Genomic DNA, 25,898 nt, shown 5'->3' with positions numbered 1-25,898 from the left:
GTGGGGTTCTCTGAGGTCTCCGATGGTGGCCAGCGCCACTCCCCTGGGTCCCACTCCACCTCTGTCAAGGAACGGCCCTCCCAAATCCAGAGTCTCCAATCCTGGTCCTGCATAATCACGGGGTCTATATGCCACGTCTTCCCTTGCAACCCTACAATGCGAAGGCGCTGCCAGGGAAGCTAGGGGTCGATCATGGCCTCTCTGCTCTGTAGGCGGCTATCATCGGTGATGGAGAAGAAGTGTACCGAGGAGTCCGAGCCTGGATCCCATGTGCCGTACCTACTACTGCTGCCAGCTCGCCTGGGCTCAGTTGGTTGTAGACGTCCCTCCAAACCCGGAGCGAGCGCATGGGCCCACGCGCCCAGAGCGCCCAAGGGATATGGGATCTCTCTCCAAGCTGGCGACCTGTAACATCTGTCACGTGGCTGCTCCAGATCAGAGGCTGTCTGTCTATCTCCTCTCGGCAGCTAGGGGGAACCTGGGAGAGGCTGTGTCGCAACTTCCTCCAGACCGAGACGAGGCTACGGAGGAAGGGGGAACGGGGTTGAGTCAAAGGGACAGAAGTGAAGATCCATCGAATAGAAGGCTGCCAAACACCCCCTCTCTGGGGGGTACACGCGCTGAGACCATGCTGTAGCAAGAGCTTCCACGTCTGCCCTCCTAGGGTCAGACCGCGGATGACTAACTTGCCAAGAAGTGCCTGACTCTGAAGTTCTAGATGTATGATGCCGAGGCCGCCCTCTGTCTGGGGGAGAATGACCGTCTACCAGGCGACCCTGGCTCTGGTGGTGCCGGAACCGCCTGAACCAGACCATAGGAAGTTCCGCACCAGTCTCCTCAGCTGGGCTACACATGATCTCCAACAAGAGGCCACATACCAAGCAGTGGCAAGGACCTGGTTGACCTCAAGGGCCCTGCCTGCCAAGGAAAGCCGAGCCGTGCTCCAGAAAGCAAGCTTCCGTCGTATGGAGGCTAGGACCAGCAAGAACTGCTGAGCCGGCGTGATGTCCAGGCCTACCTGGAATCCCACGTAACGTGTCGTCTGTCCTCTAGGGATCCAGCGAGACCCTAGGAAAATACCCCACTGTGAGCTGGCTCCCAGATCCGTAAGAAAACCAACTGACTTATGCCAGTTGATTTTCGCCCCAGTCGCAAGGCAAAAAATCTCTAGGGACAGTCTCACTCGCTCCAGTGACTCGACATCATCCTGCACATATAGGGCTGTGTCGTCTGCATACTCGGAGTCCAGAAGTTCTGCATCATCTCGAATAGGGAGACGCATCCCGTGAAGACTAGTGGTACGGGCTCGAAGGAAGTGGGTCATGGCCTCTGTAAAAAATAGGAAGAGGTAGGGCGCTAACGGACAGCCCTGACGCACTGAGCGCTCGAGTGTGAATCTCTCCCCCATCCTGCCGCTGATGATAACCCAACTGGAGGCCGACCTGTAAAGGCTAGCAATACCTCTGATCCACGTCTGGGAAACCGAACCGAGAAGTGTAACTTCCAAGAAGGACCAGTCTACCCTGTCGTACGCCTTCTCAAAGTCGAGAAGGAGTATGGCAAGGTGCTGGCCACTGTGCTGGGCCCATTCCGTCGCCTCAGAGAAAGTGAAGATGTTGTCCAAAATGCTGCGATCTTGGACAAAACCAGTCTGGGAGTCATGAATCAAGTCGTGTAGCAAGGGGCGGATGCGGCTACTGATCATCTTGGCAAGGATTTTGTAGGCGGTCGGGAGGAGGGTGATAGGGCGCCACTGTCTGATCTCCTGACAGTCCCCCCCTTTGGGGATGAGGCAAACAGGCCTCTCGCAAGGCTCTCTGGCATCTGCCCACTGGAGAAGATATGTTGGAAGGCTGCGAGCAAGGGCCAGTGGATCTGCTCCCAAAAGGTGGTGAAGAAAGCTCTAGAGAGGCCATCCTCACCTGGGCATTTCTGCCCATCAATAGCGCTCACCGCATCCTGCATCTCCGCCACGGTGAAAGGGGCGAGAAGGGTGTCACTCATGCTAGGCTGCACGAGCCGCGGTGTAGATCTCCACACCTCCTCCCTGCATAGGCGGCCACGAGGGTCTGGGGGCTCCTGCTGGAACAATGATCTGTAGAAATCTGTCGCCAAGTCCCGGACCTCGTCTAGATCTGTCTTGACACTACCATCCTGCGCCCTAAGAGAACGGAGCTGTTCCCCTGCTGACCTTTTTCGATGAGTCTTGAAGAACTCTCTGCACATCCTGTCGCCTTTCCTAGCCCAGAAGGACTTGGAAGCAACTCTGAGCGACGCTGGGTGATCTCCTCTAGCATGGCTCGGGCCCGAACCTCCTGCTGTCTGAGCTCCTCAGAGCCTGGAGAAGACTGCTGCATCCGCTGAATCGAAGCGAGATCACGTCTGAGACCCCTCTCCCTCGCCCAACACTGCTGCCTGACCTGAATCGCCTCCTGCTGACAGATGAGGCTAGACTCAGCAAGCACCTGAGCTACCTATGCTGCCATATCCCTGGTGGGGTCCCAATCCTGCTCCCACAGGTCCACTATCCTGCTGTGAACCGCTGCTCTGGAGTAGATGGAGTCTGGGATCTGGCATGGAACCACTCCTGACTCTCCTCCTCTGCCAAGTGCCCAATCGCTGACATAGAAACGGTCCAGCCGCTCCAAAAGTCTGCCTCCCTTCCTCCTGTATCCCCAAGAGAAGTCTAGACTCCCTGACCATCTGCGAAAGAAAGGCTCCCTCCAATTGTCCCGACCTCCCACTGCGAAGAGGAAGGAGTCCCAATCTGCCTGCTCTGCCTGAGCTATACCGAGGAGCTCTGGGCCCCGTCCCTGTTGATCCTCTAGGGTCTCAAGGTTGTTGAAGTCCCCTCCTACAATCCAAGAGTCCATCTCTGGCAACAAGTCTGTCAAGGACCTCCAAAAAACGGCTCTCCATCTAAGATCGGTCAGGGCATAGATATTGAGGATGCCGATACGGGATCCCTCAATATGCAAGCCCACCCAAAGCGCACGTCCTGGGATCAGAGTGCCGAAACCACACACATGCTGAACTAGAGAAGCGTCGATGGAGGTACAGACACCCCCGCTCCTCCCCTGCTCGCCATTGACGTTCCAAGAGATAATGCGTATACTCATGAGGAGGGAAGGTGGGCCACAAACAGCTGTCTGCTTGCGGTCGATGTCGAAGTGGTCGGAGGATGTCCAGTGTGGAGACGAAGGCGCTTCTGTGAGGGTTTCGAAGGAGAGGCCGGATCATCGGACCCATCCTTTAAAACATTCAGCAGAGGGGAGAGGTCCTTAAGCCCGTGCTGGTAGGCTCTCTCTAACCAGCTCGACACCTCTGCCAGGGAAATACTGTAGAAGCCCGCTACCTCTGAGGTCCTCCACGGGCGGAGCCCTTCCGCGTAGGCCCACTCCAGAGGTGGCCGAATAATGACTAGGAGTCGGAAACGTTTGGCGCTATGGCGCCATCGCAGACGAACATCACCCTCCTGCCACTGCTACTGAAGAAGCTCCGCTGCTCTGCTACCGATCCAGTCCTGCACCTGCTCCTGGGACTGATCTCGTATCGTCTCCCAAACATTTTCATTCGTCCATTGCTCATTCCCTTCACTGGAGATAGTGAAGGAATAGCTAGGACCATCGTGTGGGGCAAGGACGGACACCTTACCCTCCGCCCCCTTGCGGAGGAAGAAGATGCTGATGTCTAGGCATGTAGGGAAGGAGCCAACACCCGCCGCATCCAAATAATCCCAAGGACCTGCTCGATAAAACTCCAATGGAAGAGCTCCAAGAGCAACCCTTGGGCGTGGGGACGAAGATGAGGAGTCTGAGCCAGAGAGAGGGGTGCTGGCCACCTGCGGGGAAGGGCCTCTCCCCTCCGCCGGGCCAGGAGGAATAGGCACGGGTGAGGTCTCTACTGGCTTCGTGGCTGCAGGTGGCTCAGGCGGAGGGGGGGGTTCCCTCTGGATCATGCTCGAGAAAGAAAGTGGAGTGGAAACCACTGGTGCGGGGGGGGATCCTGGAGGGGGTGGGGGTCGGAGAATCGAGGAGGAGGGGGGAGGGGGAGAAGGACGGGGTGAAGGATGAGGGGGAGGCTGGCTGATCTTCTCCTTTCCCTTCTCCTTCCCCTTACCGGGCTGCTGATGAGTAGGGACCACCAGGGGGGGCTCTTGCTATAGATGGGCAAGTTTTTTGGGTCCTGCTTTGTTTCCCTTCCGTTTTCTTTTGACCTCCGTCCAGCCTTCCCCTTTGGGAGGGGATGTCGCTGACTGGTGGGGGGGATCCTGAGTTGCCTGAACGGGGGCCTTCTGAGGTTCTATACCCGTGAAGCGAGGACATGAGCGCGCCTGGTGCCCGAAGCCATGACATCTCAGACACTGATTTGGGCGACCAGTGACCAGAATGCGCTGCGTCACCACACCTGTGTCTGTCTCGATCTCGAACTCCGAGGGGATGCTCTATGGATCGAGGACTGCCACTTTGACACGTGGCACCCCTTGGGCTACCGTCGCATCAACGTAGGTGTCCTGCATAGGCCAGCCAAAGTGCGCCCCCAGGTCCTTGATGATCGGGCGAAGCTCGGTTGCGAGACCTGGGAAGATAAGGGTAACTGGATGGCGAGGAATGCAAAAGCGGGCATCGAAGTCCGCTACACTGAAACCCCTGTACCATGGGACCATGAGGATGATCTTCCCACCCACAGAAGTAGGGGATCGCCTGACCATATCGCTCGCAGCCTGTGCTGAGGAGAGCTTGAGCCAGAAGATGCCACGTCCCATGAGTGCAACCTCCTCGATGTGACTGTCCTCGAGGTAGAGGATGGACTGCAACCAGTCCCTGATGTCTGCTCGTGAAGGGGAGTAGCCAATGACTCTCCCATAAACGGATGTCTAGGAGAAGTCCGTGGCGGCCTGCTTCACCAAGGAGACCTGGTGCTCTGTCAATGTTACGCGATAGGCTGATGGAGGGGGGGGTCCATCTGGGCCACCGGTTCCGGGCACGTGGCCGCCATATCGCATTGACTAACTGCGAACGCTCCAAGGCCGGGGAAGGAAGGAAACGGAAGAGGCGGAGATGGGGGATTAAGGCGGGGGAGGGAAGAAGGAGGGATGGAGAGGTATGAGGAAGCGGGGGGGGAGAGAGGTGGTGACGAAGGGGGTGGCGGAGGAAGGAGGAGGAGAAAGAGAGGGGGGGAGGGGCAGCGCAGCGCAGGGGGGTGAGAGGAGGGGGAAGGGGAGGTGTGGCAGCGCCGCACGAGGGGGGGTGGGGAGGAGAGGTGAGGAGGGGAGGGAAGGGGGGGGGGGGGGGGGCAGCGTAGCGCCTTAGCGGGGAGGGGCAAGAGGGGGCGGGGGGGTTGGTAGCGCCACACGAGGGGGGGGAGGCGGGTGGGGGGGGCTGAAAGCGGAGAGGGGAGGAGCGGAGAGGAAAGGAAGAGCGGAGAGGGGGGGGGAGTGGAGCGGGGAAGCGGGGGTGAGCGGAGTGTGGCGAGGGGGGGAGGAGTGGATTGACGGGCGGAGGGGGAGGAGAGGGGGGTGGATGGCCGCGCTGAAGCGGCAGTGAGGGAGGAGGTAGAAGAGGGCCGCGCAGCGCGAGGGGGGGTAGATGGGAGCGGAGGAGGGAGGGAGTTCGCAGGAGCATTATTTGCAACTGTTCTAAAGACTTTCTATTAGAATTATTGCCATATTCTAGGCAGTGACCAATGTAATCCATAAGTGAGTTAGGGACACTTTTCCCTCACTAGAAGTTTTTCCTATTAACCACAGTTAGTGGGTTAGTGTGGTTTTGTCACTTATACAAAACCACCTCCACTCTTATATGTTTCTTATCTTATCTATTGCACACTCTACGTTTTTGCTCTCCAGCTCTCTTGCATCCTACCTGTCTGCTCGTCTCTCACATTTGGAATCAGAGCCTACCCCTGTCTCGAACCTAGAGCCCATCTTCAGCTCACACTCCAAGCCTAGCCATTCGTCCGTACAGCCTCTTCGTCAAGCTCGCCATTCATCCATACAGCCCCACCTCAGCTTTACCATTCATCTGTACAGTCTGCACGACTGTACGGAATTCCGTACACTTACGACGCCCGTACAGTCCACTCATGTCGTACACTTGTGATGCCCGTACACTTGCAACACCCGTACGGATTTCCGTACTCTAGTCATATGACGTACGGCACATTTTCGTACAAAGCATCAACGCCGTACAGCCCCATACACTATACGAATCCCATCCTATACACAAACCCATCCGTACATTTGCAAGCTGTCCGTACCTTTTGCAGGTGTCGTACCACTGTAGGTCCGTACAGGCATCCGTTCACAGCTCCACCGTACGTGATCTGCTTGTGCATCTACAGATCTTCCATACAGGTTTTCTTTGCAGGGTCTCCTTGCAGGATCATTTTGCAGGTGCTTTCCTTCGAAGGTGTTTCTTTTTGCAGACAAATTTCGGGCTTTTGCAGGCAAAGTGCAATTTTTGGCAACATTTGGGGCTTTTAGTCAATTTGCCCTCTTTCAGTTGCAATTTCTCGCAAAAATTTGGGGCTTTTGCATTTTGGATGCAATTTGGAAGTTGTACAAGCAATTTTGGACTCAGATTGAGTCACATTGCAGACATTTGCCAATTTTTGCAGATTTTGGGCATTTGCACAGCATTATGGTGCATTTTAAGCCTTTGATAGGCTCTGACAGCAAGCTGTCATTTTGGGCAGATTTTTTTGCAGACTTTGGTTGTGCATCTTTGATCCCAGGAAGGGATTTCACTTGTCGGATTTGCTGCATTTTTTGTTTTATTTGGCAGATATGGCTCAAAACAACCCCAATGAGGTTTTTGGTGTCCTCACACAGGAGGATAAGTTTGATGGTACCAACTACTCCTCATGGAGTTTTATGGTTAGCAATATCTTAGTTGGCAAACAACTATGGGATTATGTCAACAGAGATGAGACACGGCCAGAGACTGTGGTTGCACCTGTCACTCCTCCTCAACAAGGTGGAGGAAGGGGTAGAGGTCAAGCACAAGGTGCACGACAAGTGTTAGGTTCAGCAGCAGATGCTTTGGTGCCTCCCACAGAGAAACAGAAAAGGTGGGATTCACGTGATGCACAAGCTCTTTTAGGTTTCTCCCTTTCTGTCAAAAGGTTTATTATTCCGCACATTCGATCATGCGAGACCTCAAAGGCAGCTTGGGATATTTTGGAGAGTATGTTTGCGACCAAAAATGATGTCAGTGTCTCTTTCCTGAAGAGAGAGCTATCTCACACACATATGGATGAGGGTGACTCAATGAATGATCACCTCACCAGGCTTCAAGATTTGAGGGAACAATTGCTAAATATAGATGAGATCATTCCTAATTTAGAGATGATTACCACCACTCTGAATTCTCTTCCTGAGTCATATCTCAGTTTTCATACCTCGCTGAATTTGTCGTTGAGGGGGGGTGGCAATCCTCTCTCTTTTCACGAGTTGGTAGGGCTCTTGTTGCAGGAGGAGCAAACCAGGAAGAACATGACCACACGGGCTAGCGAGCATGCCATGCTTTCAAAATTCAGGCCCAAAGGGAAAGGGCAGCAAAAACAACATGCAAATCAGCCTACACATCAGCATAAAGCTAATTCCAGACAGCCCTCTCACAAGGCTAAAGGTGATGCAGAGAAGCCAAAGAAGGGTATTTGTCACTACTGCGAGAAGTTGGGTCACTACATTGGTGAATGCAAGAAGAGAATAGCAAAGGAAAAGAAAAAGGATTTGGGTATCGCTGTCTCAGATGCATCAGCCCCTCATGCACATGAAGGAGTTGATGCTACAGCTAACTTTGTGGAAGAGGATTATGCCTTTTTGTCTTGCTTTTCAGATTTTCCTGTGGCTTGTCTAGATACTACAGCCACTCTTGAGGATGACTTGTATGCTTTCCTGACTTGCAGCTATGACCCTTCGAAGGATGCATGCACTTTCAATGTCAATGAGACTAAACACGTGGTATTTTGATAGTGGTGCATCCAAGCACATCACTTTCAGGAAGTGTCTTTTTGCCTCTCTGCATGCACTACCTGCTGAAAAGAGGGTGACTCGTGCTAATAATTCTTCTTATTCAGTTTGTGGAGTGGATGAGGTTGTACTTCCCGCCACGGATGGCACAGATTTTAGAAATTATGATGTTCTTTTTGTGCCTAGTATCAAAAGGAATTTACTTTCAGTGTCCTCGCTCAATTGAGGAGAGTTTCAGGTCATCTTTGAAGATGACAAGTGTGCAGTCCAAGACAAAGGAAATGATTATGCTTTGATGTTGTCTGGCACTTTGTATCGGGGTCTTTTTCAGCTTGATGTTTATGAGAAAAGATCGACCTTGGACTTTTAGTAACCACTCCCACTGCTACCATGCAGAATGGGGAGTTATGGCATGCCAGATATGGACACATGAGCTATGGCAACTTGAGGACACTTCAGAAGCATGCTATGGTTAATGCATTGCCTCCTTTGGAGTCACCTCCTCCTCATAACTGTGAAGGATGCATCCTCGGTAAGATGCATAGATTTCCCTTCAAAAAGGATAGTGCAAAACGAGCTGCTCGGAAATTACAGCTCATAAATAGTGATGTCTGTGGTCCCATGAGGACGCCTACTTTGGGTGGTTATCTGTATTATGTCACATTTATAGATGACTACACAAATTACACTTGGGTCTATGGCTTGAAGAAAAAATCAAATGTGTTTATGCATTTCAAACACTTTGTGGCCAAGGTTGAAAATGAGACAGGACTCAAGGTGCAGACACTTCGCACTGACAGAGGGGGGGAGTATATGTCTCATGAGTTTGAGGCATTTTTGAAGGAGAAAGACATCACACATCAGCTTACAATGAGGCTTACCCCTCAGCGAAATAGCAAAGCTGAGCGGCAAAATAAATCTCTCATGGAGATGGATAGATGCATGCTCACTAGCAAGAAGTTGCCTCACAAATTCTCGCTCGAAGGACTCATGTGTGCCAATTATGTTTTAAATCGGGCTCCCACAAAGGCTTTGAAGACAATCACTCCCTACAAGCTTCGCATGGGAGAAAGCCTTCAGTGGAGCATTTTCGTGTCTTTGGATGTATTCCATATGCCCACGTGTATGTGGAGTTTCGACATAAGTTGTCAGATAAGGCACTAAAGTGTATCTTTATTGGGCATAGTGCAGAAAGCAAAGGCTATCGTCTCTACAATCCTGCCACATGCAAGATTTTTGTGAGTAGAGATGTAATCTTTTCAGAGAATTCAGCCCATACACATGCTGAATTCACTATTCTAGCTTCTTCATATGATTTTTTGAGCAGTTCCTTCCCATTGCCTTTGGTTCCCCAGCTGATACTCATGCTCAAAATCGGCATTTACAGCAGCCTCCTCTTGTTCCACATGCACCGATTCAGCCACCTGCTGATTTTGTTCTTCCACAAGCAGTGGATGATGTTGTCAGGCAAGAGATTCAAGAGATACATGCAATAAAAACAGTTCCAAACTGGCTGCTACAAACTCTCAGGGAGAGTAGACTTGAGGCACCTTTGCCTGGCATGACTCGTAGTGCAGCAAGGCACGAAGGGGAGACTCTTTTTGTTGAATCAACTTATATAGGTACTCTTCTTGATGAGGAAGAACCTGATACTTTTGAAGAAGCCAAGAATAATGTGCACTGGATGAATGTCATGCAATGAATTGCAGTCCATTGAGAAAAATCAAACTTGGGATGTGGATTTGCCACCAAGAAAACATGCCATCAGTAGCAAATGGGTTTTCAAAGTGAAAAAGAAGCCAGATGGGTCCATTGATCGGTACAAGGCACGGCTGGTTGCCAAAGGATATGCTCAGCAAACGGACATAGATTTTGAGGAGACTTTTTCTCCTACATCCCAGATGACAACTATCAGATTAGTTATTGCAATGGTTGCGACTTTTGTTTGGAATGTTCATCAGTTGGACATAGAAACAGCTTTCCTTAATGGGGACTTGCAGGATGAGATTTATGTCAAACAACCTCCTGGCTTTGAGCTTTAGGGTAATGCACATCAAGTTTGCAAGCTGAATAAAGCTTTATATGGGCTGAAACAAGCCCCACGTGCATGGTATGCCAAGATTGATGCCTTCCTGGCCAGCAAGGGGCTATATAATAGTCCAACTGAGAGCACCCTCTACATCAAGAAGGATGGGGAGGATATTTTAGTCATCATTCTTTATGTAGATGGCATGCTGCTCACATGGTCAAATGAGGAAATAATTGCAGATTTCAAGGCTGAATTGAAAGCTGAATTTGACATGACAGATTTGGGCATGTTAAATTTCTATTTGGGGATCCAATTCATACAAGACAAGCGCGGCATCGTTATGTCTCAATCCAAGTATGTGCAAAGGCTCTTGGATAGATTCAACATGCAAGATTGTAAGCCTACAGCCACTCCCATGGAGCCGGGGCTGAAGTTTACTATGTATGATACAGGTGAATCAGTGAATGTCACACTTTACAGCCAGGCTGTTGGATGCCTCATTTATTTATGTAATACACGGCCCGATATTCAGTATGTAGTATCTTAGGTGAGCAGGTATATGCATAGCCCAAAGACAACACATTGGCAAACTGTAAAACGCATCTTTCATTACTTGCAAGGCACATAGTCTTATGGCTTGATGTTTCCCAGAGGGAGTGACTTGCAGATGCATGCTTACAGTGACTCAGATTGGGCTGGAGACTATGACATTAGGCAGTCCACAAGTGGTAATTGTTTCTTTTTGGGCAAAGCTTGCATTTCTGGCTAAGCAAGAAACAATCTATTGTGGCTACTTCCTCATGTGAAGCTGAGTACAGGCAACTTTCACAGCGATAGTTGAATGTGTTTGGCTGCGTCGTTTGTTTGTTGATCTTCGTCTCTCATTGGAGGGTCCTTCTCCAATTCTCACTGATAGTCACAGTGCTATAGCAGAGGCAAAGAATCCTCTGTTGCATGCTCGCACGAAGCACATTGATGTTCATTATCATTATGTCAAAGAGAAGTTGCAGGCAAAGGAGATCACTATGATCTATGTGTCAACACATGACACTGTTGCAGACATCTTCACCAAAGCACTTCCACATGAGAAGTTTGAGGCATTTCGTAGTGCCCTGAGCTTCTCTCCTTTTGGTGATTGATCACTTCCTTGTACATCATCACATTGGCACTGCACGGGGGTGTTAGAATTATTGTCATATTCTAGGCAGTGACCAATGTAATCCATACGTGAGTTAGGGGCACTTTTCCCTCACTAGAGGTTTTTCCCTCTAACCACAGTTAGTGGGTTAGTGTAGTTTTGTCACTTAGACAAAACCACCTCCACTCTTGTATGTTTCTTATCTTATCTATTGCACACTCTACATTTTTTGTCTCCAGCTCTCTTGCATCCTGCTTGTCTGCTCGTCTCTCACATTGTTTAGAATTATTACCATATTCCAGACAGTGACCAATGTAATCCATAAGCGAGTTAGGGGCACTTTTCCCTCACTAGAGGTTTTTCCCCCTAACCACAATCAGTGGGTTAGTTCACTTAGACAAAACCACCTCCACTCTTGTATGTTTCTTATCTTATCTATTGCACACTCTACGTTTTTGCTCTCCATCTCTCTTGCATCCTGGTTGTCTGCTCGTCTCTCACAGTACCGTGCCAGAACATTAAAGTGGGGAACAAGCTACCTGCTAGTTTATTGCAGCCTTTACCCATGGAGAAGGCAATTGGGACATAGCTTTTGGCATGAATTTCATTGCATGGCTGACCTCCATTGACAATGAAAAGGGCAGCCTTTATGCGGTGTTTGACATGATTTCCAAACCCAGCCCAATTTGAATCCAACCAAGACTTACCTTTCGAAGCAACCCATGTGCTCAAACACATGATCAATGAACTGCTGGCCAACCTGGCATATTGGATACCTCTCAGAGACATGGATGCCAAGTTTAGGGGCGGGGACTGCTGCAGCCTTTTCGTCATGCCTTGTTTCAGACTCAAATGCATTCCCATAAGTGCTACCCAAAGCTTGCTGTTACCAGCATACGTTGGCTCAAAAACCTTGGCAAGCTTGGCAGCTTCCTTCAACGACCTTCTCAATTGAGGCATTTCCATACGCAACCCGACCATGACAAGAAAACTCCAAGGTGGACTTGATTGACCGTAGAACTTCAAGACAGGTAGAACCAAAAATATGGATAGGCGCAGAGATTTCACAGAATCTTCATGATACCTCATGATACCTGAATCAAAAGGGACCAGGAGGCAAATTTTGCAATGCAATCCATCTAGGTGGAAGAGAGAGTGGACATGTCGTGATAGAGACTGCCTGGAAGCAGCAAGAAGATGGCCAAAGGCCATAAGGTCACCCTTTACTTGTTTAAGGGAAGGTCACCCTCCTCTTCTCCTGTAACTTGGTATAATGCTCGGCTAAGCCAACTCGAGTCCTGATTTAAATTCACGCATTGGGTTGATTTGAGCTCTTTTGCGAATAGCCATTAGGACTGCATGACCTTGGGATCAGTTGGCTAGATCTACTACTTTTCAAGGGGATCCTTCTCCTGTTTTGCTTCTTGGTTACATGGTCATATGGCCTCGGATAAGACTGGATTTCCTTATCCGTTTATACATATCCACCCGATAATCATTACACCATGTTTGATTGGAATGCCTCTGCACCATATACGAATGCGCAGAGGATTAAGAACCACCTTTTGTGTTATAAGTAAGTAGTCCCGGCGTGTTGTGGATTCATAGATGGTCTGTCAAGGGTGAGAGCTCGTGCAGGTTCGACCAGACTGCGAGTACATATGGAGAGTTCAAGTTGCATGACCACTATTGCATTTGCCTTCATGAAGCTGCTGCCGTGGTCAACGTTTTTGCCCCCTACTCTATAGCGATTTGGAAGCGACGCGGCGTTGGTATGTAGTACCTTCTTCCACGCGGGGTTCATCCGAGGACTGAGATTGATCAAGACCAGGTCGTTCCAGGACGCCAGCTCCGCCGCCACCTCCTAGTCTGGCCTCCACGAGGAGATGGGCGAAAAGTTTGTGTGCGGCTCTTTGAGGGGGGGAGGTGGGAATGCAAAAACGCAGAGGTAGGGAGGGAGGAGAAGCCAGGGAAGGTTGGGGAGAGAGGAGGGAGGGTAATGGCAAGGTGGTGATGGTGCTGGTTCCAAGCGCCATGGCTGCTGTGTGTGTATGTCAATATGGACTCAGAGAGACCTTCCACGAATCGATCGATCTCTACTTATTCCCCCCAAATTAAAAAAAAACAACGCTTAGCCACCTCTCTCGTGGCTACAATTCAGCCACTACTCATAACATTGATAAATGCATGTGTATTTATATATACACACACACACATTTATTGGCACTTTTTGGCCTGCCCTTGGTAGCCTTAACAACTCTTCAAATTTGATAAAGCATAAATTAGGCTTTTAAAGAAATTTTTGAATTGATTTTTTCTTATTGGACAATATGTTGACTCTTCTTTGTTGGACTTGAATGCAGACTTTAAAGTGGTTGACTCTCTCTCTCTCTCTCTCTCCCCTTCTTTATCTCCTCAAACACCACCTCCACCTTTTCTCCCGCCGCCCGGCTCTCTCTCTCCCTTCCTTTATCTCATGTAGTCTTCCTCCACACCATTTCCTTTTTGTTTCCTTTTAGTTTGCTTTTTTTAATCTTGGGCAGGCCTTATGTATGATTAAATAGCATTCACCTTGTTTTCCCCTAACAATCATTCATAAATGTATATATTCATTTACTTATTCCCACCCACCCCCCAAAACAAAACTTTGTTTGCCTCCCGTGTGGCTACAATTCAGCCACTAGCCTTCAAGTCTCCACGAAATCGAAAACCCATTACAACTCTTACACAAGCGTGCACAGGTGCGCGTGGGCACTACCTCTTAATATAGTGGTAAAGCGAGCACTTTAAGAGAAACCAAAGGATTTTTTCAAGAGCATTGGACTTTGGAAATGATCTCCGTAAATGGCAATAAGAAACACACAACTTAGTTAATTTTTATAAAAATTACACGCATAGATTCACAAAAGCAGTTTCAATCCTCCACAAGAACATAGTGCTAATAAGAATTTCTTTTTTTTATAAAGAATTTCTTAGAAAGGTGTACATCATCTTAAGATAGACAATTACATAATATACTAGTATAAAAGAGGCAAAAAAGAGTCTAAGTGGAGAGCACCTTGACATTTGAAGCCTCTCATGGTGGTAAACTTTATGAAGGGAAGAAGAAGAACACCTATTTCTTATGGATTTCACAAGGAAGACTTACATAGCACAACCAAAATAGGTACTTCGAACCTATTTCCCATCCCTAACATAAGGCCCTTAAAGTGGGAAAAAGAAGGAGGCACCTCTATAGAAGTAGAGGGATACATTGTAGTAAGAGTAAAGGTTTGATATCTCTACACACACATGCACAGGCGCGTGTGTCTTACCTTTCATCATATACATTGATGTCTTGCTAACATTCATGCACATTGCATTTTAAAACATGCGTCTTGCTAAGATTCATGCAAGAAGAGAAGAACGTCTATGTTGAGGCATAAGAACTTGGTAGAATATGGAAGACTAAGAAGCTACCATGAAGCTTGAGCCAATAAGGGATGAGCATTAGGACCATGAGGAGGAATCCTCGAGGAGTTAGAGAGCCAACTACACTTACAAGTTGTGGGTAGACAACGATGTGGCCACATGAGGAGAGAGGTAGTTTTTGATTACCACACTAACACTAGAAGTGAATTGGTTCCAAACTTGCATCCAAGATAGCCTAATCCCTTTGATAAAGAAGCGATCTTCAATTTTTGGCAAGAAGATAAAAACTTTCATCTACTGAGAGTCTCCATTTTGAAGAATCTAAATGAGCCTACACTCAAATTGAGCCATGAGTGTGGTTCTCCAAGCTAAAGATATGACTTCGGTTTAGAGGCAAGACATGCCTTGGGCCAAGATTAGCAAAGAATATTGGCACACATGTCAAAAATAGAACAAGAGACTAGACATAATCTTAGCCAAGATTTTGACACGTGGTTAATTATGGGTTGTACCCGAATTGACCTTAGGTCTCTAGAAATAGTTAACTCAATGAAGACATATGTAGATTTGTTGAATTGAGCCATTTCATTGGAAAAGAGTAGACCTACCAAGAAGAAGATTTGTTGCCATTTCATTGGAAAAGAGTAGACCTACTAAGAAGAAGACCAAGAAGATAGAGGTGAGTGATGAAGAGGACACCTCTATGAAGCCCAACAAGCCAAAGTCAACATTAAAGAAATCTTTGAAAGAAATGGGTTTCATAGAAAAATCGAGTCAGGATGAAAAGTGGTGCAATAAGTGCTCTAGGAAGGGACATACATAAGAAGTACATAAGATGATTATAAAACAAAGTACTATGGAACTTGCATCGACTATGGTCATGATGAGTCCAATTGTTGGTATGCAAAAAAGAAGACACCATATGTAAATAAGATAAAACCTCAATCTAAGGATAAGGAAGCATGACCACCAAAATTTGAATAGTGTAAAGGTAAAAATGGTAAGGACAAGACTCAAGTCCATAGATTTGGTGCTATTTTTGTAGTGGGTAATCATACCAAGGCTGAGTGTCCATCATGGCAAGAGCATATGAAATTACTCAAAAATAATATGGAAACACGGGAAGTGAATCTTCGATGTCAAGTCATATTAGCAGAACTCCCAAACTCAATAGAAGCCAACACAGTAACTTGGTCTCAAGGTCCACGGACTAGTGGGAATAATCCAACACCTCCTATAGGAGATATCATTTGGAAAGCACATAAAAAACTTGCCTCTTGAATATCTTGGGAACTGAAGGGAAAAACCCAAACTATGGATCTACCACCAGACCTAAGTATGGTTCCACCAAATGATAACTTAGCCAAGGCTTCTACTAGTAAGCTTAGGATGAATCAAGTTCTGAAGGAGACCTAAGTCCAAAAATCGGAAAGCATGGAACATCTTCCAAGATATGAAGATCAACTTGACAATAACTGAAATACTAAAAATTTCACCATACCTACATCAACTTCAAAATGAAGAAAAGACCATTAAGAAAATAGACTCATTTGTCACTATTCCAGTCATTGATACTCAAATAGTAGATGAAGAAGTGCTGGCCATCAATGTAAAGATCAAGAAGTAGAATGTGTTGGTGGCTTTTGAGTAAACATCATCTCAGATCTATGTTCAAAAGGAAAAGGGTTAAGAATTTGAAGCGTTTACCATTCCAAGTTAAAATGGTGGATCAATGACCAGTTGAACCAATAGGTATGCTTTTTTATGTTGTACTCCCACATTGGTGGAATTTACTACATAGTAAATCTGTTGGAAATCCCTATGGTAGGAAATGCTTACCCAGTAAGTCTGTTGCAATTTACTACATAGAAAGTCTGTTGGTAATCCCTATGGAAGGAAATGCTTAAGCACTTTTTCTTGGGAGACCCTGGTTATAAAGTGCAAAAGTATTGCATGATTGGGGTTCCGAGTTAATGACAATACAGATAGGGATAACAAATCACAGATCCCTACTAATCCAAGCCTTGTGCCCAAGTTACAGACCAAGGATTTAGAAATCCAAGATTATTTCCATAGGATGCCAAAACTAGGCTATTGGAACCTCAAATCCTTCCAATTGGAGAGCTTGACTTATTCCAACTGGCTGTTGAACCCAAACAAAAGATCAAGGATGACAAGATAGCTATTCAGTAGGATCTTTATCGAAGCAATTTGACTGAAGGTATGATAGGTGAAAGAGAATCAATTGAGCGAAAGCTAACAATCACTTAGCATGGTTCTAAAGATCTAACTCCAAAACCCACACAAGAAGTGAATTTGGGGAGGAGCCACAATAGTTGACATTAGTACCCATATAATTCGTGACTAGCTTTAAGCAATTAATGATTTGTTCATGCATTTAGAGATGTTTTGGCTTGGAGTTATACTAATTTGAAAGGGGTTGCCCCAAAGATATATTAACATGGAATGCCATTACTTCTAGATGCAAAACCTATCAGACAACAAAGGTACATAATGAATCCCAACTATGCCAAACACATGAAGACTAAGCTAGATAAGCTCATTCATGCTAAAAAATTTATGCAATTGATAGAAGTGATTCTACTATAGCAGTATCTAAGAAGAATGGAAAACTTAGAGTTTGTGTGGATTGTAGGAAGTTGAATGCCTAGATGTACTAGATCCTTTTCCTATTCCATTCACCAATGTTATACTCGACCAAGTTGTAGGACATTAGATGCACTCATTCATAGATGGCTATGAGAATCAGACTAAAATTGCTTTTGTTATTGAATGGGTTGTTTATGCCACAAAATTTATGCCATTCGGGCTCAAAAATGCACCATTTACCTTCCAAAGTTTTATGGTAGAAGCCTTCAAAGACTACCTGACCAAGTTTATTACTATTTATTTGGATGGCTTTCGTGTATAGTCTATGAAATTTCAACTTCATATTACTCAAGCCATGACTCCAAGGGTATGGAGGAACACTAGCTGTATACCTCTCCATACCATTCCTTTCTTTTAAATTGTAGAGAAAATACTACTAACGTCAATTGTCTTTGTTCACTTGGTTTATCGTGAAAAGGTGCTGGATAGATGTAGATAGATAGATATTTCATTGGTTCACTTGGTTTATCTTGGAAAGGTATTGGATAGATGTAGATAGGTATGTATTTCATTGAATCTTGCCAAAAGTGTATTTTGTATCTAAGTTGGTGTCATGCTTGACCATGTGATCTCTAAGGATAGCATCATAACTAAGCCAAGTAAGATTTAAATAATAGAAAGAATGCATGGGTTTGAGATCTTGACTCAGTTGAGGCCTTTTGCTGGTTTTATCAATTTTAACAACGATTTATTCAGGATTTTGCCAAGATAGCAGCTCCATTGTTGAGTTGTTTGATGCCTTTCATACATTGAAGAAGCATGCTTTTGAAACACCCATTCTTAGACAAGCAAGATGGGATATTATTTTCCATATTCATGTGGATCCTTCTGATTATGTCATTGGGACTATACTAGCACAACCAAATGGAAAGTTAGATTATCCAGTTTATTATGCAAGCATGATGATGGCTCAACTAAAGTGCAAGTATAGCATAACTAAGCGGCTTGGTATGGTTTATAACGTACAAAAATTTAGACACTATTAAGTCAGGAATTAGTTTGCCTTTTATGTTGATCATCAAGCCTTGATATACCTTAATAACAAAACAGTAATATAGGGTAGATTGATAAGGTGGATGTTATAACTTCAAGAGTTTAATTTTAAAATTATACATAAACCTGAAAAAAAACTTGGAGCTGACTGTTTGTCATGATTACCAACATCAACAAGTGATAAAGGTGTAACCATTGAGTCACCAAATGTCAATTTATTTGCAGTAGATTTTACGAAAACAAAGTACGATGAAATGCTCCTTGAAAAGAATAATAAGCCACATATTGTTTGCATGAAGGGTATTTTGAAAGAAATACATAAATACAATTAGTAGCTAGTTAATGTTTGAAAACGTAAAAATATGACATACCACCTATAGCATGTAAATATTAGATTATGAGTAGGAAATAAGAGCTAGTTGTTGCTAGTAGACAAAGGACTCGTAACAATTTATTGCATTGAGATTCTAGATCTTATATGCAGACAAGGCACAATTAGTGGGATGGGTTAAAAATGTTGGAGTCTAAAGTAGACATGCACCAAACCTAAATCTACATCCATGCTAAGCCAAAGAAAGGGACTTGATTCCTTACCAAAACACAAATGTGGTTAAATATATATTGGCTATGATCACAAATATAGACTAGTATCTCATGCACAAGTTTGTTTACATGTAGACAATTAGATAGATAGCTCCTTGAAAAGAATAATAGCCACATATTGTTTGCATGAAGGGTATTTTGAAAGAAATACATAAATACAATTAGTAGCTAGTTAATGTTCGAAAATGTAAAAATATGACATACCACCTATAGCATGTAAATATTAGATTATGAGTAGGAAATAAGAGCTAGTTGTTGTTAGTAGACAAAAGACTCCTAACAATTTATTGCATTGAGATTCTAGATCTTGTATGCGGACGAGGTACAATTAGTGGGATGGGTTAAAAATGTTGGAGTCTAAAGTAGACATGCACCAAACCTAAATATATAGCCATGCTAAGCCAAAGAAAGGGACTTGATTCCTTACCAAAATGCAAATGTGGTAAAATATAATATTGGGTATGATCACAAATATAGACTAGTATCTCATGCACAAGTTTGTTTACATGTAGACAACTAGATAGATAGCTAAAATCATGTATATATCAGGGCCAAATAAAAGCACCAATTGTACCTACAATGTACCATTGATGAACAAACCCAAAAGGTGAAAAGAGGAGCTACTTCTCTAATACCTTGAGCACCAAAAAGTCTACGCCTATTGTAGCTATAGTGCAAGGTGCCAATGAACAAATGGAGTTGTTGTATTCTACCTTAGTGCAAATAACTTTATTAAATGCCACTTTCTTGGAACAATAAGAATTCAGTCCAAATATGTAGCCTTGAGCCAACAATGGATGAATGGCTAATCTAGGAGTCTTTAGCAACCTAAATATTTGAAAGTGGGAATTGTGTGTGCTTTGTGAATGATTACATGTCATAGATCCACATGACTCCCCATCATCTCTAACCCCCACAACTTAAGCTCTAACATTGCCTCCTTTATCCCACTAGAATAGAGAGGGTTAAATATAAATTTAAAACCTATGCTTTCCACACCACCAAAACCTCTGATGGATTCCCCAAAACTAAAATATTGGATCCAATGATAAGAAAATCTAGTCAATATGTCACTACCTAACCAACCTTATAAAAAACAATCCTACCACCATACTCGTCAAGCTTTTTGGCTCCTCAAAAGAAGGTAGAATGGTAGTTGGTTTGTACAAATTCTTTGAACACATAAATAGAGGGGGGGAAACCACATAGTCCACCTCTTGATGCCAATCATATAGTATCAAATAAGCACATGCAAAAGAATCTTCTTTGTCATTAGCCTTGTTAATAGGTCCTTAGCCTAGTGTTATCTAGCATACAAAGAATTGCCTAGGCATTGTAGTATGTCTAGAGTAGCAAGTTATAAGACCTATTAAGGTGGAGGGGATGGGCTTCACATTTACCCATAGCAAGAGATCTAAGACATCCTTGTGCCTAGTTAGGAGCCTCTCAACACACCCGTCTTTACCTCCCTCTTTGATTTGTTCCAATAGTCAACCACTCTCCTATCCCCCACTTTACCCTCCTTGACAGCCTCTCTCTCTCTCTCTCTCTCTCTCTCTCTCTCTCTCTCTCTCTCTCTCACCCCAGCCTAAGACTAATATTGCTTACCATTTATGCCCAAATTTGGGAAAAAGTGGTGATATGTTCTCTTCTATGTTGACTCCTTTGTTCTTGAATCTGGGAGTGATTTCTACCCATAAAATGAATGTGAGATTTAGAGGCAAAGGAGACAGTAGAGTTAAAATGGTTTTATTCATTTGATGAAACTTAATTCTCATTATGAATTCAATAATAGTGGCACAATTATACTTCTTCAAGGATCAAATAGCATATATAGTACATTTGTGACACCCAGTTATAAGATAAAAAATTTCCTTAAATATTGAATATAGATTGGCCCCTTATATGTCTTTTTGAGTAGTCAAAAAATTATGGCACTCCTACTTGGGCTATTGATGGAGAAAAGAACATGGGAAGCCTATAAAAAGTATGCACTAGGGAGAATATTGATAATGGGATCAATTCTTTGCATCAAAAGGGTAGATTCCCCATATTCATCCCTTCACCTTTGTCCCTAATATATTTTTATGATACTTCTCAAGTAGATGTGGCACTATATATTTATTAGGTATACTATTCTCACTCCCCAACCCTTTACTTTGAGCACATGGTTATTTATGGAAAAGTCATTCCTCCCCCCCCCTTCTCTCTCTCTCTCTCTCTCATAATTTGCACTTGGTCATGTCTCAATTTTTGGAGCTACTCAAGCTAAGTATTTATTGTTGCTAGGGATTTGTTGCATTGTTTTGGTGTATTATGTTCAACTAGCCTAGGTCTATCTCTTGTGGTTTGTTCTTGAGAGGTTCCATGGAGCTTTAAAGTTATGGGTGTTTGTTATGAGGCATGGGCTGTGTGGTTGTGGTTGTTTGCCAATTTCTTGTTTCTTTTAAGTGGCTCTTTTTGTTTGTATGTTTGTTTGTTGGTACTGCCATATAAGAGCTATGTTGGACTTTCCATTTTCCTTTTGCCTTGGAGAAATTATATGCTTGAATCATGTGTAATGCAATATGAGTAGTTTCTCGTCTACATATGTGTAATGCTTCTCTATGTAAGGCGGCTTAATAGTGTTTATTTTTACAAAGTGTGGTCCTTTTTGTGTGTTTGGCATGAATTTTTGTCTTTGGGTATCATTGTTAGTCTCCCTATTTGACTACTCTCCCTAGTTTTTGAGCTCTAGTGAGACTTCAAGGCTCAAGGTTGCTTCTAGATCCCTTATGAGGCTCTTATGTGTTTGTGCCTTGTACTACACATTAAACACTTACTATTTGTGCATCATTCAAGGAATGACATTAACACAAAGGTAAGATAGAGGTTTGCCCTCTATAATCCTCAATAGAATGGATTTGGTGATATGTAGGAACTTTAAAGTTGAAATGGCATAGCTTATGCTTCAAAAGCTTGATTTGGGCAAAGGCATGCAACATGGTGATGTAAATATGGAATAGATGTCTGACAAAGGATTTGGAGAGGATTTGTATGGTCAAATATGTTAACTAGTAGAGAACCTATAGTTTCACAAGAGAGTTTTTGGTTGCACCACATACAATCGTGTTCCTTATGAAAAAAATAAATTAGAAAGATGTAACTTTATTGGCTATGATGAATATGCTACGTCATATTTATAGTACAATGAAGAAAAAAAGAAAATATTGACAAGCTAAGATTCTCGTAAAGTTTTATGAATCATGTGATTCAATACGTGGTACATAGAGAATGATCATCAAGAAACCATGGTTGGTTGAGGATGAAATTCATGAATTTGATCCTCAAGGTTTGAAGAAGGACAAGGAGGAAATATTAGAAACTCAACTCTCCTAAAGAAACCTAGATGGCTTCTATAGGCCTTGAATGATGTTACTAATAGATGTCATGCTTAAATCTTGTGTAATAGGTTTGAAGTAATAGGTTTGAAGTTAGAAGATGACAAAACAAAAGAAAATGCCTTAAAGACTACAAGAAAGCCTTGCATTGAGGCACAAGTTTTAGATTTGCATGACCCTACAAAATTCAATGAGGCTTTAAGGAAAAAAGAATGGAAAGATGTTATCTAGGGGCAGTATAACCAAATTGTGAATAATCTTACATGGGATGTGGTGGAATTGCCACAAGTAATGGTGGAAACCGTCACTTGGAATTGGATCTACAAAGTAGTGTCGATATCAGATGGGAGTAATTGCAAGTACAAAGATAGATTGGTTGCAAGAGTCTTTGAACAAAAGATGTTGACTATAATGAGACATTTACTTGTACTGCTAAACTAACAACTATAAGAATTATAGTTGGATTGGGTGCTTATTATGGATGGATGTTAAGTCAACAATTCTACATGTACTAGCGGCAAAAGTCCACATTGCACAATAGTTTTACTAAGGAAAGAGCATCTAGCATGTAAACTCAAGATGGGACTTTATGGTCTCAAATAGTACCATGGTATTCATGGATTGATGAATGCTTTCAACAAAATGGTCTCATCAAAATATTACTAATCCAAACTTGTATCTATGAAATATAGAAAGGGTCTAGTGTATGTTATCTTATATGGATATGAGTTGATTAGTAAAATCATTGATTAATCCATGATTTGGTGGATGAAATCAAGTTTGATTTGACATAGTCATTCAAAACTTCCAAAAAAGGACTTGAAGAAACAAACAAGTAGCCTTGGGTGTGGCTCAACAAAGAGAGCCAAGTTCTAGGTGAATGAAAGAGCATATGAGCAATAATGATGCTACTCCAGACTCTTTCAAGCTGAAGGTGCTCTGGTACACATTGTCTAGTCCAAGAACAAAATTGTCTAGGCTTTGGTGGGCATCCCAATAAGCAGAGTTGCTGCTTCCTAGAATTACAATAGATTCTAGGAGTCTGGGGTCAGTTAAAGCGGCCTAGAACTCTTACAAGCAGAGGCAAACTAATTCAATGAAATCCACCAAATAGACGCGAACCAAGGAGGCCTAGAAAGGGGCTCAAGGGTAGGCATGAAAGATTTTTTGCTCAAAACAGGACTTTGAGTAGAAAATGGGCTATAGGTAAGGTGAAAAGCATATCCAAGAAGGCACAAAACCGGGTCTCAGTAGAGGGGACGAAGAGGGTGCAAGATAGAGAGGAGAAGGGTGCATGAGAGGGGTGAGGGAAAGAAGAAGGCTACACTGGGGGGGGAGGAGCTTGTGTTCTTTCTAATAGGGCATGTGCAGTGGCCACATTTTGTGACATTTTTTTTTAAATGCAAAAACTTGGAAAGGGTGCTAGGCTCTTTGGACACAACATGTTGTAATAGCTATTGAGTGCTCATATCCAACTAGCAACTATAATAGATATTGCAACTATAATAGCTATTGTATGCCTACAATGGAGCAAGCTTGCAATGAGATTACTCTAGTAACTTTTTGCCTTAATGGTGTAGGTCTAGCTGAGGTTGGGAAATATAGGAGGGCTAGCTGAAGGAGCTAAGTATTGTCTTGGCAATGACCCAACTATTGTAGAGCAGTGTCCATAGTCAATACTATATATTTTCTATTTAAGTTCTTTTTCACCAACCTGTGGTGTAATGTCCATTTCCATGCGACTCCCCAATGAAAGCTCCTTAATTCTTGGATCCTGCCTCATAATTTAATCAAAGTGAGGATCAAACTCACATTTTTCTTTTAAGGCCCCTAGGAAATCAATTTGGAATTGAGTAAAACTCAATTGATTAGCCATTGGCATTCGGCTTAGGGAATTTGATCCCATTTTAAATTTCCCGTTTTAATATGTAATTGGATATCATACTCTTGCATTATATTAGCCCATGTAGCTCTTCTTCTTTTAAGCTTTGGCTAATTTCAAATCCACTTAGCATTGAAGCCTGTGTACCACAGCTTAAATGAATTGTTCAGCCTGTCTACCACAGCTTAAATGAATTGTTCTAACTCTCTTCTAACTTTCATTTGGTTGTGTGGTTCCAGGTGATTCGGCATACTTCTCCATTGGTTTAGCATTAATAAATCAAAGGCATAAGGATACAACGTTGGTAACTTTGGGGAGTACTCTATGGTAGATTACTTTGCACAATGTAAGAGGTCTTGGCCCTAATCCTAGCACAAATGTTCAATCATGCAATATGCCACAGTTTCCCTCCCTGCTTAGATCTCTACCAATGTTTCAACCAATGACACTTATGGATACCAACTTGAGGCTATATTTATGAAAAGTTATTGTAGTATTCTTAGATGATATCCTCATCTATAGTAAAATGAGAAAAAAGAATATGGAACATTCAAGAAAGGTGTTCTCATTGCTTAGAGACAACTCTCTTCATGGCATAGTTTCCCTCCTTGCTTAGATCTCTACCAAACTTGAGGCTATATTTATGAAAAGTTGTCGTAGTATTCTTAGATGATATCCTCATCTATAGTAAAATGAGAAAAAAGCATATGGAGCATTCGAGAAAGGTGTTCTCATTGCTAAGAGACAACTCTCTTCATGGCACGGTTTCCCTCCTTGCTTAGATCTCTACCATACCTAAGTATATTTGTAATTCCTCTAGGTTTGTAGGATATGGCCATACCCATATGGACCTTAATTTTGTATGTTCCATACAAATCCTTGTTGGAATATAATATGTCCCACATATACTTATTTTTCAAAGAATTCACATTTAAATTCTTTAGCAAGAAGAGGTTTGTCTCTAAGCAATGAGAACACCTTTCTTGAATGCTCCATATGCTTTTTTATCATTTTACTTTAGACAAGGATATCATCTAAGAATGCTACAACAACTTTTCATAAATATGGCCTCAAGCTAGTATTCATAAGTGTCATTGGTTGGAGCATTGGTGGAACCAAACGGCATTACTTTAAATTAATAATGTTCTAGTCATGGCATCTAGATAGATCAACTCCTTTCTTTTACAGTATCGTTTTCAAATGCCCATTAGAAGAAGGTATGGCATGCCCATTTGAAGAAGGTAGAATCTTATTTAATCACCGATGGTGCTATATTATCAATAGTGGCTATAAGAACAACATTAATAGCCATGGAATAGATTATTGGAATTGTCAAGTAAGCAATACATGAGAGTGTTGTCATTGCCAAAGACAGCACAACCTTTTACTTGGAAGACAAAGGGATCATTCGTTAGTAAGGGTATCACATATTGAGTGTAGACATTATAGTTTCCTTGTTACAAATACATGGACTTCTTCTTGAGAGGTTCAAAGCATGATACATCATGTGTAAGCTATGTTATCTCTTTTATATTTTCTATTATGATTGGGTGTGTTTATGAGTTCAATGAACAAGCACTTTTGACACAAATTGAGAAATCTTGTCATTGCCAAAGATGGCACAATCTTTTACTTCGAAGACTAATGGACCATCCATTAACAGAGGTGTCCCATATTCAGTGTAGATATCACAATCATCTTCTTGTTGCAGATGGATTTCATCCTAAGCGGTTCAAACCATGATACATCTTATGTTTATATTTTCAATTATGATTAGACATATGAGTTCAGTGAACAAGAATTTCTAATGTGCACAT

At 43.7% G+C, this 25,898-nt stretch overlaps 1 protein-coding gene across 2 annotated transcripts in view; it reads right to left on the bottom strand.

The window, feature by feature from the left end:
• The window catches only part of LOC147895801 (ATP-dependent Clp protease adapter protein CLPS2, chloroplastic-like), a 36,603-nt gene extending 23,339 nt beyond the window's left edge, over positions 1 to 13,264 (bottom strand). Inside the window, exon 1 of one of the 2 annotated variants that reach the window (XM_087382858.1) lies at positions 12,926 to 13,264. In XM_087382858.1, coding sequence (XP_087238984.1) covers positions 12,926 to 13,178 — 253 coding nt within the window. In that variant the 5' untranslated portion in view covers positions 13,179 to 13,264. The remainder of the gene's footprint in view (positions 1 to 12,925) is intronic. The other variant, XM_087382857.1, reaches the window with a different exon arrangement.
• Between the last annotated feature and the right edge of the window lie 12,634 nt (positions 13,265 to 25,898).

Source organism: Dipteris shenzhenensis, chromosome 12 (genome assembly GCF_047967505.1).
Source record: "Dipteris shenzhenensis isolate YYH24624 ecotype China chromosome 12, Dip_SZ_1.0, whole genome shotgun sequence".
Taxonomy (NCBI): Eukaryota; Viridiplantae; Streptophyta; class Polypodiopsida; order Gleicheniales; family Dipteridaceae; genus Dipteris; species Dipteris shenzhenensis.
The sequence above is the reverse complement of the archived record's forward strand: the minus strand, read 5'-3'. Positions and strand labels throughout refer to the sequence as shown.